Here is a 19579-nt window from a genome sequence, read left to right as displayed (position 1 = left end):
CAGGTACCATTAAGCTGTTGGGAAGCGAATAGGTACCATTAAGCTGTATATGATGCAAGTGAACAGGGTATCATTAAGCTGTTGAGCTGCAGTTTCCTGCTTCTTATTGTGCCTTTTTGCTCCAACTTACAGCAGGAGAAAGAAGTTATGGACACTAATTGTTATTTCTGTTGTTGTTCATACTCTGCTTGTTGTATTTTTGCTGCAACTGCTTAAGCCGGTGTTTTGTAACAACCTATCTTGTTATGGGCTCAATTCTTGCCCTTTCCCAAAACATCGTTTGCTGCTCAACTCATTTTAATTGTGAAATTTTCTAGTTGTGGTAGCATCAAAGGTATATATAACTTAGGATAGAAAATCTTTCTGATTAAAAAAAAAAAAAGGAAAAGCAAACACAGGAGTGGCAGGACCACAGTGATTCTGCAAAAGAATGAACAATCAATATCCCTACCTTCTAACATACTCTAGTTGCAAACAAACCATGTTGCTTTGCGTATATCACATACAGTTGCTTGGACATGCACCACAAGTGGCTGTAAATGGGCTTTGCCGCCCCAGAAACCGCCTCCGATGGAGGTAAAACCAGCTACGTTCTCTCCATATAACACACTCGCCTGGTTAAAACCCTCTCAACTGGCCCGGTGTAGTACTGGGTGAACTAAACCGAGCAGCCACAATTGGATTTAAGTGAGGTCTCGACTTCCGAGTGAAAACATGGGAGAGTGAAATCTCTTCAAAAGACTGCGACCTGATGTCTCGAACCAAAAACTTTAGCTTCCAAGGAACACTTTTCCAGTGATCAACGGCTTTAACTAGTTTTCCAAATCACTCCACATGCTTCTGGCTTTCCTATTGGTTAGAAGTACTTTTCCAAAGATAAGAGTTAGAATACTTGGACCATCGCATGTTCCAGGGCATTTTCATTCAATTTTATCAACAGATGGATCCTTTTACACAGAGACATGCCTGAATTTCCTTCCGATCTTTTTATTTTTCACAGCCAAAAGGTTACGATATGTTTGAACAAGCTTTTAAATTATACATCTCAGTGTTCTTTCCATATACGACCGGCCACTTTCAGCTTCAGCTCCTGCCTATTACCACCAGAGAAGAAGAGTGCTAAGTTCCTCTGAATGATCAGTCCATCTTGACTGTCACGAACTTTTCGGTGACTATCACGGATACTCCTCGGAATTCCTTGCCATGTTAGTTTCCTGCCACCGCCACCAACTTCGAGACTGTAAGTGAATTGCTTGGCCTCGTCGTCATCACCCATGAATCTAAGGAAGGCCATGTATACAGGGGCTGTTCCAATGTGGAATGCTTCGAAATGCAAGCAGAACTGACGGCCAAAACAGTTAAAGATCTGCAGTACAATTAAAAATTGCAATGGTTAAAATAGACTGAACCAACTAAGAAAAGACAAATTCATTGTTTAATTCTCACAATCCAAACAACACAGAATTTATTCATGTGTGGAAAACTTCGAGGCCTACATATCAGTTGAATTATTATGCCGCAGCTACCACTGTCAACATTCTGAAATATTAAAGAACATTTTCAGCGAGGAGTAAATGGTAAAGAGCTATAGACAACCTATCCAAAAACAGAATTACAAGACTGCATTATTTCGCATCTCTTTTCACTTCTTATCATCAATTGAAGAAGTCAATGTGGCTCCAACACGAATATCAGGATTCAGAAACTTGTCCTTTTACGGATCTAGAAAGAGGAAATTATAAGGAAACAAAGATTGCACGGTAAGACTTCTGGTAAATATGATTTCTCTATTAAGGAACAGCCTTTACTCCAAATACTTGAATATGAACAAAAATTTCATCCTGAGATCAACAAAGGCACTTCAACTAGTAAGTAAAAACAGAATTGTACTGCTTAGTTCTTTTCAAAGATGTATTTTCATCGTTGAATACACCATAAATAACAACTTGTGCATGCAAAAGAGAGAAAGAGAGACTTACAGTTAACATCCACGTAGCATTTTCAACTTCTTGGGGATTGGACTTAACATATCTATGGTTGAAAGTAGATCCATCATGCATGTCAACCTTGTGGTCATTTTTAAGATGCATCATAAGGAATTGGATATCTCCAGTAACAGAACATTCAGCTCCAGCATAAGGGCAGTTGTAAGGACGATATTTACAGACTTTCTCATGCTTCAACTTGCTGTAGTAAGGGAATATATCAGGGCAGCCATAAATTTGATATCTACAAGGAAGATCCAGGGACTCTGCTACTTTCTCCAGTGCCAAGCACCTTATATTTCCAAGCTCATTGCGACAAGTGGGGCAACAGTTCTGCACTCTAGTCTTACAGCTCGAGCATAAAGTATGGCCATTTGGACACTACAATACAAACTTCAATTAGATCTCTCTAGGATCAAATTATCTACATTAACACATCTATATGCATGTACTGCGAACAATGTCCATGCATATAATGTCAAAATGCATTAGAGGCTCTACCATAGCAATAGAAAGTAAGATACAGACCTAAGATACACAAACTACATAAAAGATAGAATGTTTTGTCCCTACTTGCATGCACATAGTTTTACCAAAGGATAGGATGTGTGATTCAGGCTTCAGAAGAGATTTTCTGAAGAAATCTAGTCTTCTGCTATCAAGTCTATCAATGCTGTGAAAACTTACATGCATTTGATGCAGTCCAAAGATCAAGCTCAATGCATATGACGGAAAAATGCAATTAAGGCCCTTTAGGTAGAAATAGAAACCAAGCAGAGCCATTTATTTTGCAAAAAGATTAAATTAAACACTGAGCAGACTTTTTCTGGATATAGAATGAGTAAAACTAAAGGTGTATCTTTGTATTAGGTCGTGTACGTTTGTTAAACTACCAGATAGTTCAAAACCTATCAAACGTAGATCAATGTTCATAAACAAAAAATTATCCCCAACAGTGTAGCTTTTACCAGTGATCAAAAGTACCTGGTGAATTGGAGGACACATTAAATTCATGCAAACGGGGCACTCGAGTAGGTCATGCACATTCTTGTTTGATGGCATTCCTGCATTTCCATTTAAACCAGGAAGAGCTTTTCTAAAGGGGGAAGTCCGTAGATCAGAAAATGAAGTCGCTGCATCGGAATCGGCTAATGTAATATGACTCTCAGCCACATCCTCGCAGAAGCGACCTCCAGAAGACATTGTTTCTTCCGAAAATGTCAATGTTTGGCTCTCCAAATTGGGATCAATATCATAATCGTTTCTCCACTTGGTTTGCTTTCCTCAAATGCCAATTTACCTGTCACACACCATCAGAGACTTAGAGTCCTGTGCAACTCCTCTTTTAACAAAACTGATGTGCATACTTGATGTTAAGAAAAGCAAGGTATCTGATTATCTATCAACCATAAGGAACATATAAATATGCCAATCTACAGCTTCAAGAAAGCCATCTAATTGCAACGAAGTCCACTTTACACGAGTGAAAGTGTAACTCATCGTGCATTTGTATGAGTGTGCACCGGGATTCCAGAATTGGGTCTAAAAGTGGGATCTGAGGTCCTAAAATCCCATCTTGAAATAGCCCTAAACTGCCAAACAAAACAAGTATATACTATAATCAGTGATTATCTTTGTTTCTTCTGTAACACTAGGTCCAAAATAAGACAAAAATACCTAATTTGCTTGTGAAGAAAAGGGTAAGAACATTCTCTCATGCCTATCGGAAATTAACAAAGTTTATAGACAAATTTAAAAGCCAACAAAATCATTTAACTTTGACATTTGTTTTCTCAACTGTGAAGCCAACAAAAGCATTTAACTTGACAATGTTCTCCACATGATTCACAGGAAGGCAGCATTTCAAAATTAAAGAACTTCTCAATAAGCACAAACAGTATTAGCTGTTTCAAACTTGATATATAGCAAAATTTCACAACTGAAAGCAGATTGCAAGAAACTGGAGCTGAACAGTGCATACTACACGTTCACACGAGTAGAATCAGTCAAACAAATCAAAAGATCGAAGCTTTCAAACCTCAATTCAACTACACATCAAACCCAAATCACACCCTCAATCAAACTACAAAACATAAACCTCTGAAAGCACAAACACGCATGAACAGACAGAAAATCTTACCGAAAACTCAAATCCCCAGATGAGATTTGAACTAAAACACTTAACCCAGCAACAAAACAGTCCCAAAGGAGCAAAAACTGAAACACCCAGATGAGATCCTGGGTCAAAAATGCATGAACAATCAAACTCTAATCCACCAAAGCTTCCCAATAATTGCATCAATTTTTGTTCTTTTTCCTCCAAAGAAACGAAGAAAAATCACATTAAGTTGTGTCGAGGTGGAGAAGAGCCCGTGAAAGCTGGCCCGGATTGTGCGTGTTTTTGATTGATTTGGGCATGACAAAGCCTCCAACTTCCAAAGAGTCAAAGTCTCAGAAATATGGGATTTGTATGGATTTTTCACTCACATAGTAATTATAAAACAATGAATCTCACAACAACAAGTGTCTCTGTTCCTCTAAACACCTAAGCATATTTTTCGATTTGAAATAATAAATGGGGTCTGCGTTGTCCTCTTCAACAGTACTTGGCTTTTTTGGAGCTTTCTTTGTTTGGTCTTGCAGGAGAGACTTCGAGACTTCGAGTCACATTGGGGAAGGTGACATTTCCCGCACGCAACGTTTTGAATATTTTTTTGTGTTCAGAGAAAAACCAAATGAACCCAACAGGAATCTGGCCCGTTAAAACTTGAAGGAGTGTGCTTTTTCTGGTCGCAGAAGTTGAAAAATGGTAAAGTGCCGAGTGGGGAGGGGAGTGTGGTCGTCGGGTGGAGCCGTGGAGGAGTCCATTGGGACTTTTGGCTACATGCTCTGTACATAGCTATGATTGGTTTCTTGTTTTGGAAGAGTCATGGACGAAAATACTGGATCCTATGCAACTCCTCTGATCCGTTCCTCTTTTGGAAGAGACAAATCTGTTCTTCTATGGGAATCAAGTGATGTTGAGCTTATGTGATCATAGATTAGGTTTTAAGAATGACATCTAGGCATGCAAAACCCGATATGTGGAAATTTAGGTCTCAACTTTATTCGCATAAGAGGCGATATTATGATTATGAATTTAAAATATGTTATACAACATTAAAATTTAAAATTATATCACAACACATACTCTTACAAATATCTATAGTTACGTGTCTGTCACTAAAAACAACATACATGAATTAAAATGGCCCAAATCTTAAGTTTTTCAATACCGTATCTAAAAACCACCGTACCTCGGCAAAGACAGTTCACATTTATGTTGATAACCAGACAACACCTAAACGATAACTCATACCCAAAAGGCTTAACGCCACAAAAGTAGCACACCAACCAGTGCGACACTCAAACCTTAGCTCGAATGAGTAAAGACTTGGTAAACCTAACCAAAAACATGAAACCAACAAACCTAAGATAATAATGTCTAGGTTAGGCCCAAAAAGAGGCCAAAACCCAAACACCAACCTTATAGACAAAGAGACCACAACCGTTAAAGATCTTTCAACCCATTAAACATTTGACACATCTAATATTTCTCATAAAGATTGGCTCTCATAAAGATTGGCTCTCAAACGAACTCCCATACTGTCCAACGGTGAGATCTCCAAGCTCACACAGGTTGAAGATTCCGCTAAGAGACCAAGCGTGCAACAAGAGTGTATTGTTTCCACAAGATCAGCCATTACAAAATCCTCATCCACTCTGCTCTCTCACAAGAGAAAATCTTCTTCACTATCCGCTGCATCACGGTCGCTTGGCCGCAGCCACCAGCCATAGAGGTCCACATAACGCCATGGAGAAGCAAGCGCAACAACCTTCCCAACCCTTCCACACGTCGTAGCCATACAATTCAACCCTTATCAGGTCATAATGTGCCCTTAAATATTTGTCTATACACAATTCTTACATGCAAGTTATATTTTATTTATGTAAACCTCTACACAAGTTAAAAGAATTTGATAAAATTTATTTTTTCGAAAGAAGTTTGATTGCTATTCTTTAGTACAAAATGTGACCATATGAAATCCATTGTACCATAAGGAAATTTGGACGATTTTGATGAATATAAAGGAAATTTTGTTCAACATTTTCAAATTTACGTAGATGATTTTTTTTTTTTTTTAACAAAATGAAAGTTTCATTGATAATTAGGAGCAAAGAGTAAAATATCTAAAATATCCTCTATATTTCCTCGAAATTTCCATTTTTTACAATTACCAATATTAATTTTCATATTTTTCTGATATTTTATATTTAGTCTATTTTTGGTCGAATATACAACTTTTAGATAAAATTTGGTAAAATTTCTATCGATATTCGATATTATCTCAATATATCTATCGAGATTTCATTTTTTCGAACCATCGAAAATTTCATGATCGTCGATATTTTACTCCTTGATTCAGAGGCTAGAATGACTACATATGATAATCTCGAGGGTTATATAGAACCATTACATTTGGATTTGATGCGCACTTATTAGTGAGCCTAGCAAAGATAACCAAATTGATACAAGAAGATACTAGAGTTGAAAATATTATCGCCAAAGCGCTCAATTATTGCAATGCTTCAAATATCTACAACCATTAAACTGTAGCAATAAGGTTAAAGTTTGCTGACTCCAACCTCAACTACACTAGTTGACTTTAGAAGTCATTAGCGGCCCATAACATGTAATGGACATAGTGGGGATTGAAGTAGCGCAAAAGAAGTCTTAACCGAGGCCCAAGAAGGCAGGCTCACACTCCTCTCTACCCATATATCGGCGATTACAATGACCATGAATCGAAAAGAGTCCAAATGTAACATACTCTTATCCCCATCCAGAAACATTGATACCTCCTTACAGCCAACCTCAAAAAGAAACAATATTGTCAAACACTATATACCAAAACTGCCAACATATATGCAGGGGCAACCTCTCAATTACATTGACAACAAGAAAACACATATGTTAACACCTATAGTCCCTGAACATGACACCAACCATGGCCCAATCAAAACTACCACCCCAATCAAACCAAAACCCTAACACCCTCACCCAAAAAGGAGGGACGACACCAATGGCAAACGCATGTTGATGCTAATGTGGGCGTCTACAAATGTGGTCGTACTATCACCGGGGATTATGATATCGTTGTCTGGGAGTTAACAAGTGATGGTGATCGATGATCTTGGATCAGCTGACAAGTTCTACAAGAAACAAGTGAGTGTTTATCCAGTAACCAGTGGAGTGCTTATTGATTTTGATAATTATGGAGCTGCTCTTCTAGCTTTGGACCCGAACGATGAGGATATCTTTCATGTACAAAGCAACGGAAAAATAACATACTATTTCATGTACAACATTCGTACAGAAAGGTGGTCAAAGTAGATTTTTTTTTTTTGGTAAAATGGTGGTCAAAGTAGATAGCATCAGGTATTTTGAATATTAGACGGACAGCGATCTCTACCGGTTGGTGCTCCCATGGTGGCCAACACCACTTCGTAGACTACCAACTGTTAAAAAATTACCCATATAGCTATGAATAATTGAATATATGCTATGTGTAATTGTGTATTAAGTACCTTTTATCAATTTTTAAGTATAATCGATGATGTTGCGGATGTGAAACACGCCCATAAAATATGAAAAAATACAAGGGGGTAAAATTTACTCAACAATTCACACCACATTTTATCTTTTCGTACCTAAACATGTCTTTATTTTGTGGGAGGACGATACTTTATTTAGAAAAAATGAAAGATAAGGTGTGGATTATAAAATGAGAGTGAATTTCATTTCTCTAATTGTAAAATTAGTACATACATAACATGATCAATATGCTTATTATAATCAGGAGTTCAGGTTTCACATCTTTTTTTTGTATTTGACAATTTCATTAATGAAAGCTTGAAGGCCGCCGCACCAACTCTTTATTCAAAAAAAAAAAAAACATGATCAATATGCTAAGTACATAAGAAAATCTATGAAAATATCAAGTAATCAAATAGCACGTAAAAGGAATTCATTAAATGGTGAAATTGGGTATGGTTTCCAAAGGTATAAGAACAAACGCCCGTGACAAATCCACTTTTCGTGGAGCCGCTCGGGAGAATATCAAGCAACACTAAACCCGAACCCTAGCCTCCAACCATCACGTACTCTGAATCGAGCTCGCTTAATTAGTCCCATATGATCAACAGGTAGGATTCTTTGTTTAATCTGTCAGTTATATTATCTGTATTTTTCTCTGTACGAGTTGATGTTTCCCATTCTATATTGCTTTGTGAGCTCTATTTCCGATTGCAAACTCTGCCGTGAATTTCATCTTTACTATATAATCGATGAAGACCCCATTCTACCTTCAATTACAACACTGTGGACGTAGGCTTATCTATATGAATTACATAAGTGCTCTAATTTCCAGACAGTTTATACTACTTGTACCTGTATGTATCTGATCATCTTCATGGTTCAATAACATACGACGTATCGCATTCTTTTTGGCTATCGTCTTTGCAGGGCTATCCGATCATGAGTTTTAGCTATGATGATCTCCCAGACCTTCTGTTGGTTGAAATCCTATGTCGGCTTCCTCGCAAGGAATTCGTTTTCCAATGCAAATGTGTTTCCAAGCATTGGCTCAATCTCATCTCGGATCCGTATTTCATTGGCCGATTTCTACATATTCAAAGATTTCAGAAGAAAACCCCAATAGCAAGAACTCTGATGGACAGAAGAGGAGAGGAATTCCCCACTCCTAGAACGGCACAGTCGTCATCCAATCTGCTAGATCCGCTATTCGAAAGAGTCATGAGTTTCCACGGATTGGAAGAAAAGCCATATGTGGTAGGAACATCTAATGATTTAGTTTTGTGCTGCCGAACTCCATATTACATAAACCAACGTGAATTCTACATTTGCAATCCATGCACAAGACAATGGATTGCTCTTCCTCCCACCGCTCGATGTTGCACGCATGCAGCAGTTGGATTCATTTCTGATCCCTACTATGAGGAAGATAGTACTACTAGTGGTACCGCTGTTAATATTAATTCGGACTACAGGTGCAAGGTTGTGAGAATTCTTCCTCACTATTCAGCTACAATGTCTCTTTGGGTGGTTGAACATTGCAAATTCATTGTTCAGGTATTCTGTTTGGAGACGGGCCAATGGAGAGAGTCGATTGCATCTTCCCCACGAAACATTGAGTTTGCAGATATTACTGGCGTTGCTTACAATGGAATGTTGTATTGGACTTATAAAGCATCTGAGCCTCGTGGGGAGACCGGGATTATTAGGCTGGATCCATTTATGATCGGAAATGGCAGTGCTGCTAGTGGTAGCCCTAATGGTGTTGAGATTGTTGATGATGATCAGTTTCAGTTTCAGTTTCAACTATTTGATGCAGTTAATGATAATAATCTTTTAGACAATCCGTTTATATATGTGCGTCGAGGGCGTCTACAAATGTGGGCGCGTAGCTGGCCTTATGAAAATGATGTTTGGGAGTTAACTGGATCACCTGACAAATTATATATGAAACAAGTGAGTGTTTATTTTGTAGACAGTGAAGTACTACTTGATGGTTATAATCGTGGAGCTTATCTTCTAGCTTTGGACCCGAATGATGAGGATATCTTTCATGTACAAAGCTACGGAAAAACAAGATGCTATTTCATGTACAACATTCGTACAGAAAGCTGGTCTAAAGTAGATAGCACCAGGTATTTTGAATATTGGACGGACGGCGATCTCTACCAGTTGGTGCTCCCATGGTGGCCAACACCACTTCGTAGACTACCACTGGTTGAAGAATTATCCATATGAATATACTTTGGAACTAAACTCAAGTGCTATACTTTATTTGTTTTCCTGGCCGGTCAGTTGGTTAATTTATACAGATATTTGATGGTACTTTCATTGCTATGAACACTAGCACTTGGTACTGCATTTACATGTTTATACTGAAGTGTCTTTCTCTTAATTGGTTGTTCTTATTTTTCTAAATCAATTAGTTCTCCACATTGTTCAGTTATTTGATTGCCAAAAGCTAGTTTACATTTGTTTGGACTTCGAATCCGCTTTCATGATCTGGGGATCAAGTTGTTAAAGATGGATTAATTAGATCATCAGGTTGTTGCCTGGTCCATGTAAGCAATTAGTGTTTGTTGAGCTTATGTGATCATGGATTAGGTTTTGAAAATGACATTTAGGCATGCAAAGCCCGAAGCCGAGGAAGTTTGGGTCTCCACTTTATTCACATATGAGGCGAAGTGAAACCACATTAAGTTAAATAACCAATTGTGGTCACTGCATCAAGACACATGATTCATAGTTACGTGTCCGTCACCGAAAACAACGTTCATGAGTTAAAATGACTCAACTCTTAACCAAATTTTACACTCGAAATAAGCTACGTACTATTGTAACTATACAATCTTGCCACCAACAAAAAAACCGAGTTAATTAACATTTTTAACACATGTTTAAAAACTACCAGACCACGTGCAAAGACAATCTATCCTCATGGTAACAACACCGAAATGAAAACTCATTACCCAAAGGCTTAACGCCACGTAAGTAGCACAACAGCTACTACGAGACACTCAAACCCTAGCTCGAATGAGTAAATACTTGGTCAATCTAGCCAAAATCATGAAACCAACAAACCAAACCTGGAAAACCTAAAAACAAAACAAGGTAACAGCTTCCAGGTCAGGCCTAAGAGGAGGCCCAAACCCAACACACCAGCCTTATAGAGAAAGAGACAATATTCTCATAAAGACTGGCTCTCAAACGAACACGTTTCCTGTCCAACGTTGAGATCCCCAAGCTAAAGATGAAGATGCTTAAATAGTGAGTGTTTGTTTTAATTGTAACATATACTGTAAGTACGTATTGTCTGTATAAGATGATGGTTTCGATCGAACGAATTACGAATAGCCTTAATATGATGTGCGTAGCTTCGATTCATTACTGCCATGAAAGAATGAGGAACAAATATATTTACACTGAATTGAAACAATGAAAGAATGAGGAACAAATATGATTATTTGAACCATCTACAGCAGAATGAGGGAGATGACAAACGTGCATATATATATGTATGTTGTACTTGATCGAACATTTCGCGGTTGCGGATCATATTGGTGAGTCCTGATCGGTGGTAGTAGATCCATTGGGTAAGTCAGAGATGGCGGCGAGAATACTGTTGATGCTAGCAGAACGAGCAAGTTTGAAGCTGTTGTTGAATGACCTGGGTTTGTTCTCAGAGAAGAGATTGGATGAACTGGAAAGGATTACATAAACCAAAGCTTGAACAACCACAAACATCCCCACCTTCATTAAGCTATCCATCAGCGAAATCGACTCTAGCGCCATTTTTTCTTCCGAGAGAAGCAGTTTGATGATCGAGAAGGTTTGGAAAGCAAGTGTTCTTTGTAAGAAGAAGAAAGAATGATGATGAAGTACTTGAGAGTAGTAGCCGGCCTTTGTTATATACAGAGAAGGAGTAAACAGTAAAGGCTGCTTGATGAAGCAGCCTATGTAGCTTCTAATTGACTATTTATTTAGGGTTTGCTACTAATTATTGACCAGATTTTTATTTTATATGGCATACGTAAGACTTGAATGGACAAGACTAGAGAAATGGTCTTTGCTTTTCCTTCGTTCACAATTTGATTGGATGAAGATTTGATTTGATAGTGAATTGTGATTAGTTTTATGACCCCAAATGGTTTGAATTGTGCTAGGGTGAGTAAGCCCTGACGATGCATGCCTATCAGTGCTTGTGTAACGCAGCCTATGCTTTTGGATGAAGGAAAGGAAAGGAAAGGAAAGGAAAGGAAGGAAGAAAAAGGGAGAAACAGTTACCTCCAATATAGGCTTTAGAAACTAACATATTGTGAAGATGCCACGAGATACTCGTGGCCTATATACCAAAAGAAACTAAGGCAAAGTCTTATTCATCGTGTATGCTACATACCTTATCTTATATGTACAATTACTTGAACAGAAGCAACCGTAATGAGTAGAAAGCGTAAGAAATTGAAAGACAATTTTATCTTTGTTCCGTTTTAATTATCTGATATCGTTCTTTAATTATTTTGAAGTACGTATGTAAATCAAATGTGTGCAAGTAATATATTAAGATCTCGTTTAGTTGATGGAAAATAAATTGGTTACTTGGTCTTTCCTATGTACATAAGAAAATAAATTTCTCACTAGTTTCCTTACGAGTTGTTTGGGAATGTCGGGAAAATAACTAGAAAATATATTGTACTTTCATTTTCAATGTTTGGTTTATGCATGGATAGATAAGTAACATTAATTTACCAATTATATCCTTAGTATTAAAATATAAAATATTCAAGATTCAAAAAATGTGTGGATAATTTGGTAATAACATACATTAAAATAATATTTGAAAGATGCAATAATGTGCAATTAATGTTGAGAAAGTATGAAAGAGATTAAATCTCATCATATGTGGGAGGATCTAATTTCTCATATATTTTCTCATATTGCAGTAACATCTTTCATTTCCTCAGATGTGTCAAATAAAAAAAATGAACGATTTTATCTTCTTAACTTTTTAAATCCGTGAACCAAACGAGACCTAGCTACTTGATTTCATCTGGTATTTGATTTGCTTACGATGGACTCCGATTTGACATCCTATAATGCTTTGATGCTTTGAACAATTGTTTGATGAGTTACCTTAGTTAAAATTCAAACATTTACGGTTGCTGGGTAGTAATTTATTAAACAATGGTGCATCAAAATAAGAACCAGTACGTGGCAATAGATTGTAGGGTTGGCTCCATATATCAACACTAATCATAAGATGCTCTTGTCACAGCAAGGCACGTGTCCAGCAATGTGTTTGACACAGCACGATACACGTCGATCACTCAAGCCACTTCAAACTCTATATAATGTGCCGTAGCTCTCACTCCCATCACATCAAAGCAAAACAAAAAGAGAAGCACACGCACAGAAGTTTAGGTATCGCTCACCGAAGTTCAGAACTTGCAGATCTATCATTCGGAAGCAAAAATGGCATCCCACAAACAGAGCTACAGAGCTGGTGAAGCCAAGGGCCAGACTGAGGTATGCATTCTTTTAATCTAGAATGCATCAACAGCTAGCTTTGTAGCTTAGTGCCAATAGTTCTGAATTTTTTCCAAACCATTTTGAGATTTTTCTTTCAAATTTGTGTAATGCTGTGTCCAAAATACTAATGAAACTAGTCTTTGCGTACCAATTTGACTAACTATATACATTGTGATGTTAATCCTCGTTCCATTAGGAAAAGACGAACCAAATGATGGAGTCACTAGGGGAGAAGGCTCAAGCAGCCAAGGACAAGACCTACGAGGCAGCTCAGACAGCCAAAGAGAAAACAAAAGGTGCTTCCCAAGCAACTACCCAAAATGTCCAAGAGAAGGCAGGAGCTGCAAAGGAGAAGGCAGGAGCTGCAAAAGACAAGGCATGGGAAAGCAAGGAGGCAACTAAGGATAAGGCTTGGGAGAACAAGGAGGCAACTAAGGATAAGGCTTGGGAGAGCAAGGAGGTAACTAAGGATAGGGCCTCGGATGCGGCGCAGAGAGCCGGAGATAAGGCCGAGTACGGCAAGGAGAGGAGTGAGGGGTTTCTGCAACAGACTGGAGAACAGGTGAAGAACATGGCCCAAGGTGCTGTTAATACTGTGAAAAACACACTTGGCATGGCTGGGAATGATGAGGAAGATGAACCTGTTTATCATAAGAGGGACAGGAACTAGTTTGAAGTAGTTTGTAATGATCTTTGTTGTTTGTGTTTGCTTTTCAGCTGTTGTCTTTTGTTGTTGTTATAGCCGGGCATGTTTTACAAGCCCTGTGCTTCCATCTCTATGAGAATGGAGTGTTGCATTTGGTTTCTTAGAAGTGGAATTGTAGTTGTCAGTCATATATGAAATGCAATCCTACACCCTTTTGTTTTATGTGTTATCCAAAATTTATTCATGTATATGGTGCTACAATTACCAAATAAGTTTGATATAACCAACAAAAAGAATCTCCAAAATTGCATCAGATAATCAGTCATGTCACAACTAGATAGATATGTTACGATCAATGTTCTGGAAAAACAATGGATAATGGATAAGAGTTGTCCCTATATAGTATCTAAAGTCTTGTTTCCATTGCAATTGCTGGAAATTGTAGTCCCACTGAAGGCATAAAAATGAAGGCAAAATTTAAGTATTCAATTCTTTTGTTACAGCTTAGACCACACCAAGTTCTGCACCAACTTCCTTTTCATCTTCATCTTCATGATCTAGCTCGATCAATTTTCATTGCATCCTCTCATGATCCAGTCCATCAAGCTATTAAAATTGTTGACTCGAATGTTGCATCTGGTTAGTAGTGGAATTGAAATAATTGTAATAGGCACTCGCTCAGTAGATAAGAAACTCATACAACCGATATGATTTTATAAATGCTCATGTGATTGGTAGTTTGGTATAATTTGCTACTACGTTAATACAACAAAATTGCATCTCAAAATTTGGATCAATCGCTCAGGTCATCAAGTCCTTCAATTCCTTCAAAATCACTAACACCACCAAGTTCTGCATCCAAATCCTGGCCATCTTCATCGTCTTCATCAGTTTCCATGGCGTCCTCAGATTCCTCTTCATCACTATCTTTGTCCTCGTAAATAACTGGACCCGTAGTGCCACTCTCATCATCCAAATCATCAACAACCTGCAAAGAAGAGTATAATTGCATGAACTACACATCTCTGAGCATTTTACTTGCCACAATGTTCACAACCACAAGTAATCTTTACCCCAGTATATAGCAAGTCTAAGACACTTGATAGTTGAACAGCTGATGGAAAAGTGGAAACTCTGGACTCAATGAGCTGCATATACAATGAAACATTTTGTTAAAACGGTTGAATTTCAAACTGGTATGATACAAGACAGTCCACTGTTCACTTTGTAGCCTTCTCTTGCACAAATGAGAAATGCGGATCAAAGGCAAGTTGTGATGAAAGATTGATATAACCTCCACAGATTTTCACAGTGACTATCAATTGAAACAGTAACAGGTTTCTATTCATCAGAAATTTTATGGTTTTCTATTAACTGCTACATTTCATCCTAACAGTTCCAGACCTGATATAAAGAGTTCAAGGCGCTCAATGAAGATTCTTGAGACACTATTCCACTTGCATGTTGAAGAAGCAGACTTCTCAGCCATGGAAGCGCACATGCCAAAATTGCACCCCTGGCAGGAAAAATAAATCAAACATTCGTTATGTAGATTAACATAGGAGTTTGAGTATGGAGCCAACCAAATAAGGCATGTTGATTCATGTTCATTAACACAAGAAGGGATAGAGAAAACCACAATAAAACTTCCTAATTTTCTTTCAAACATGAATCTGCAGCTCATGTTCAGTAACAGAAGGGATAGAGCAAAATACAATAAAACTTCCATATTTTCTTTCAATCACAAATCTACAGCATGAATAAGCATCCAACCACCCAGAAAAAGGAGAAACTATCACACAATGTACACACTTCCCAATTGAAATATAGAAACTTGTAAGCTCCACCAAATAAAAAGATCGAGAGATCAGCCAGATTATAGTATTATACAGCACACTGCTAGGTATCTTACCTTGACTCTACAAGAGATATGAGAGATTGTAAGAGCTTCAAAACACCAGCTGGATTCAATTGAGAGACAGACTTTGCAATGACCTAAACCAGCAGATATAACAAGCTTATTAACACTTATCTTTAAACACCAATATACAATACCTATAATGAATATACTGGAGCCACTACCTTCTCATCTTGGGTGTATAAGCACTCTAATAGAAGGGCACGGTCATCAGCGTGCAGTGCTTGCTTAAGCAAAATATGTACAGAGTCTGCACTTGGAGGCATTGCATGGAGAGAAGAGCCTTCTTTATTTTGACTCTCCACTCTATCATCAGGAACTATATTCAAACTAGCAAGTTTTTCTCCCATGGTTGGTTCATTCAAATCAGTAAGGACTCCATCTGTAGCCTCTCCATGACCTACACGCATGTGCAACAAACCAGATGTTCAAGAGTCGTATGTTATACCCCGGACCAGTATTTCTACTCTTACATTAAATTATCGGAGCCAAATTAAATATCAAACACCTAATCAATACTCATGTTACAATACTTATAGGGAAACAATATATATGCTTCAAAACCTCAATTGGCATTCCTAGTCGTATCGAGCAATAGAAACCTTACCAACTTCAACCTTCTCTTTAATAGCAGGACTATCTAGCTCCTTTGCTGCCCGCTTCTTACTTGACCTTTTAGCCTTCATCTTCTGAATCTAAATCACAAATGAAAAACTAATCAATGACAAGGCTATCGGAAACGCTAGAACATGCACTTCAAAACGGGCTTACAATAGATGACCATCACATAATTGATAGACAACAACACATTAAAATGTGAACACTGATTTAATCATTTTCAACTTTTCATCAAAACATAATTGACAACACTACATATCAAGATCAATGGAAAAATATACTAAAAACTTGATGAAAATTGAAACCAAGATGAAATATGCAACAAAATTTCTTCAGCGCTTTGTAACTACAACAAAAATGGAGAGGGATTAAAGACTGGGTTTTTATAATTCAAACGTTCCGAATTGAGAAAAAGGTAACAAATAAAGGGATTGAAATCTCAATTTAAGACAAGAAGCTTCTTCTGTCAAGAGTTTCATGGCAACCCAAATCTCCAAAGAGCATATAGAAGTTACCTTTACAACCTTGGAGTGAAGCTTTTGCGGCGAAAGCTTGATGAGAGAAAGGAGAGGCGCGACGGCTGCGAGAGTTGAAGAACGAAAGACGGGTGGCGCGGGGTTTTGTTCCCCTCTCTGGGGTTTTAGTGTTTTGGGCCGTTGGTTGGTTGGGCTTATGTCGCTGCGGCCTGTTGAATGGGGCCCATCTATTTTGCATTAGCCGACGGAAAATCTGTCGATTATTTTTCGCCGATAATGTGTTGTCGGTTTTTTCTATGAAGATGCTTGTGACTTGTGAGTAACTTAATGAGATGTTTTCACTAACAATTTTTTCTCGGGTTCTCTTGAATAAGATTTTGCGAGTAACATTCGTCAGATATAAGTTGATTTCTTATGATACAGAGCCCGACTCAGTATTTAAAAAAAAAAAAAATAGAGAAATCAGAACCAAGTCAAAATGATAATAAATAGTAATTTATAGTTGTACCTCGTGAAAAAAAGACTTCTTTTGTGGAAAGACTCGATGTCTATGTCGTCCAAAAATTATGTAATAACTGTATGACCCTATAATTTATAAGAAACTGTTTCTGCATAATCCCGGAGGACCATGTAGAATCACGATGGAACATGAATATGAACAATAAACATCATGGGCAAGAGACAAGCACGTATAGTGGTTTACCATGCCATCGGAGGACATGGCTACATCCACTTTAGAATCAACTATCATGGCCAATATGCCTTTGGTGTTACAAGAACTCTCCAAGATGGAGTGAGTAGGGATCATCATTCATCATTCTTTCTACATATGGGAAGTCTTCCTTTTATAGCTAAGGAAGGTTCCCTCACATATTATGTTTCCGATGTGGGACTAAATACACATATATCTTCTTATGATGTCTTCTTGTGGAGCTTGGGAGAGCACCTTCTCAATGTGGTACCGATGATCCATGGCAAGGTAGCCCGGATGTCAGTCTACCAGAAGTATGTCGGGAGCGGGGCCCTTCGTGGCCGGAAAACGGTCTACGAGGTTGTTGCTCATGCTTGCGGTATTTATACCAACAACAGAAACACATCCATGTTTTGGCATGAAATAGAATACATAATAACTATAGATTGAGATCTGGAAAGATGAAAAGTGCATGCTCACTATGTCCTCTCTTTTTTGTTTTGAAAGGAGGACGACAAGCCTTTATAACCAATACAAATAACATTTACAAAAATGACTTGCCTGCAAGAGAACGAAGAGAATAAAGTCAAGATATGCAACCTGAAAGCAACCTAAACAAACTACCATGATTTCAACCAAGGAAGAAAACGAAAATTAAATTGACAGAGAAGGATGGGGATATATACCTCCAAACCTGCTTATTCCAACAACCGGAACCACCCTACGCAGATGAAGTCACCCCTGGATCTTCCTCCTCAAATACCATCTATGAGGCCACCCTTGCAATCAAAGCTGCCCAAACCCAAGAGTATGTCCACTTCCAAATGTTAATTTTACAAGTGGTTGTAAGACTCTATACAAATTCATCTAGTAGAGATCGTTTTTTAAGTTTGTGCTCCACTGTGATTTTCCTTTTAATTTGAGGTTTTTACACAGCGTCAAAAATCTAGTGTTCTTTCTTTAAGCTTCAGTCAGTTCATCGAGGATTGAAAACTTTGTTTCAATCCATGCTGCATATTCCAGTACTATTACTATGTAAGCTTTCTAGTGAAAGGCAAAAGAATAGTTCACCTATGTGCTCGTCCAAGATACTCTCGAGCTTGCTTTGTAGTTCGACCTATTGTGTGTCGTTATATTTTTTGTGAGGCTAATTTTGTAGTTGATCGTTTGGCTAACTATGCTCGTTCTCACCTAATCTTGCCATTTGGTTTCATTGTTTCACTTTGATTTCATCATTTTCAATTTTTCGTCAATACAAAACATAATTGACAATGCTACATATCAAAATTCAATGAAAAAATATACTACAAAACTTGATGAAAACTGAAAACCAAGATGGGAAATGCAACCAAATTTTTTCAGCGCTTTGAAGCTGTACAAAATGCTCAGGCCTTTTACCTATATTAGAGAAATCTTGTAAATAGTTGCATAGATTCCTCTATACCACACCCTACATAGAGAACTATAAAATAACAATAACAACAAAGTAAGATAAATACACATCAGTATAAACATGCAAATGCAGTATTTCTGCTCGTGCTCTAACAACGAAAGTACCACCAAATATATGTATGAACCAACTGATCGATCGTTAAAAACAAAAGGAAAAAATGGTAGCACTACGTTGAGTTTGATTCCGAAGTATGCTTATAGCTAGCTAGCACATATGGGTAGCCTACGAAGTGGTGTTGGCCACCATGGGAGCACCAATGGATAGAAATGACTGTCTTCAAAATACTTGGCCTCACCTACTCTTGAGCACTTTCTTGTACCCACGTCGATCTTGAAATGGTATTCGTAGGAGACGTCAGTATCGTATCTCCTGACATAGTTACCAGTACGCTCTTTTACATAGAATATATCCACATCATTCGGGTCCAAAGTTAGAAGAACAACACGATGATGATCATGATATAGACAAACTTCAAGGCGTCGTGGATGGACACTCACTCTTCTTAAATAGAATCCGTCAGCTGATCCAAGATCATCTGTCAATTCCCAAACCATAAACTCGGCCTTCCAGCAACTGTAGGTCAAAATATGCAGACGTCCTTGGCGCACACACATAAGACCACTGGCGTCTC

General features: G+C 37.9%; 3 protein-coding genes across 3 annotated transcripts; 1 reads left to right on the top strand and 2 right to left on the bottom strand.

Annotated features, from left to right (window-relative positions):
* Positions 1 to 855: 855 nt before the first annotated feature.
* LOC101292581 (E3 ubiquitin-protein ligase SINAT2-like) lies at positions 856 to 4438 on the bottom strand. The gene is made up of 4 exons (XM_004294911.1): positions 4126 to 4438; positions 2970 to 3285; positions 1980 to 2366; positions 856 to 1366 (listed from the first exon to the last, which is right to left on the bottom strand). The coding sequence occupies exons 2-4, from the start codon at positions 3186 to 3188 to the stop codon at positions 1046 to 1048; spliced, it is 927 nt and encodes a 308-aa protein (XP_004294959.1). The 5' UTR covers positions 3189 to 3285; positions 4126 to 4438; the 3' UTR covers positions 856 to 1045.
* An 8555-nt stretch (positions 4439 to 12993) lies between these two features.
* Positions 12994 to 14081, top strand: LOC101292287 (late embryogenesis abundant protein 1-like). Its single transcript, XM_004294910.1, has 2 exons — positions 12994 to 13143; positions 13343 to 14081. The coding sequence occupies exons 1-2, from the start codon at positions 13090 to 13092 to the stop codon at positions 13814 to 13816; spliced, it is 528 nt and encodes a 175-aa protein (XP_004294958.1). The 5' UTR covers positions 12994 to 13089; the 3' UTR covers positions 13817 to 14081.
* Positions 14082 to 14433: 352 nt separating this feature from the next.
* LOC101291998 (WD repeat-containing protein 43-like) lies at positions 14434 to 16913 on the bottom strand. The gene is made up of 7 exons (XM_004294909.1): positions 16844 to 16913; positions 16318 to 16405; positions 15875 to 16110; positions 15705 to 15787; positions 15197 to 15308; positions 14866 to 14940; positions 14434 to 14780 (listed from the first exon to the last, which is right to left on the bottom strand). Exons 2-7 carry the CDS (start codon positions 16394 to 16396, stop codon positions 14586 to 14588), a joined length of 780 nt encoding a protein of 259 aa, XP_004294957.1. The 5' UTR covers positions 16397 to 16405; positions 16844 to 16913; the 3' UTR covers positions 14434 to 14585.
* Positions 16914 to 19579: the final 2666 nt, after the last annotated feature.

This window comes from Fragaria vesca, linkage group LG3 (genome assembly GCF_000184155.1).
Source record: "Fragaria vesca subsp. vesca linkage group LG3, FraVesHawaii_1.0, whole genome shotgun sequence".
Taxonomy (NCBI): domain Eukaryota; kingdom Viridiplantae; phylum Streptophyta; class Magnoliopsida; order Rosales; family Rosaceae; genus Fragaria; species Fragaria vesca.
The sequence above is the reverse complement of the archived record's forward strand: the minus strand, read 5'-3'. Positions and strand labels throughout refer to the sequence as shown.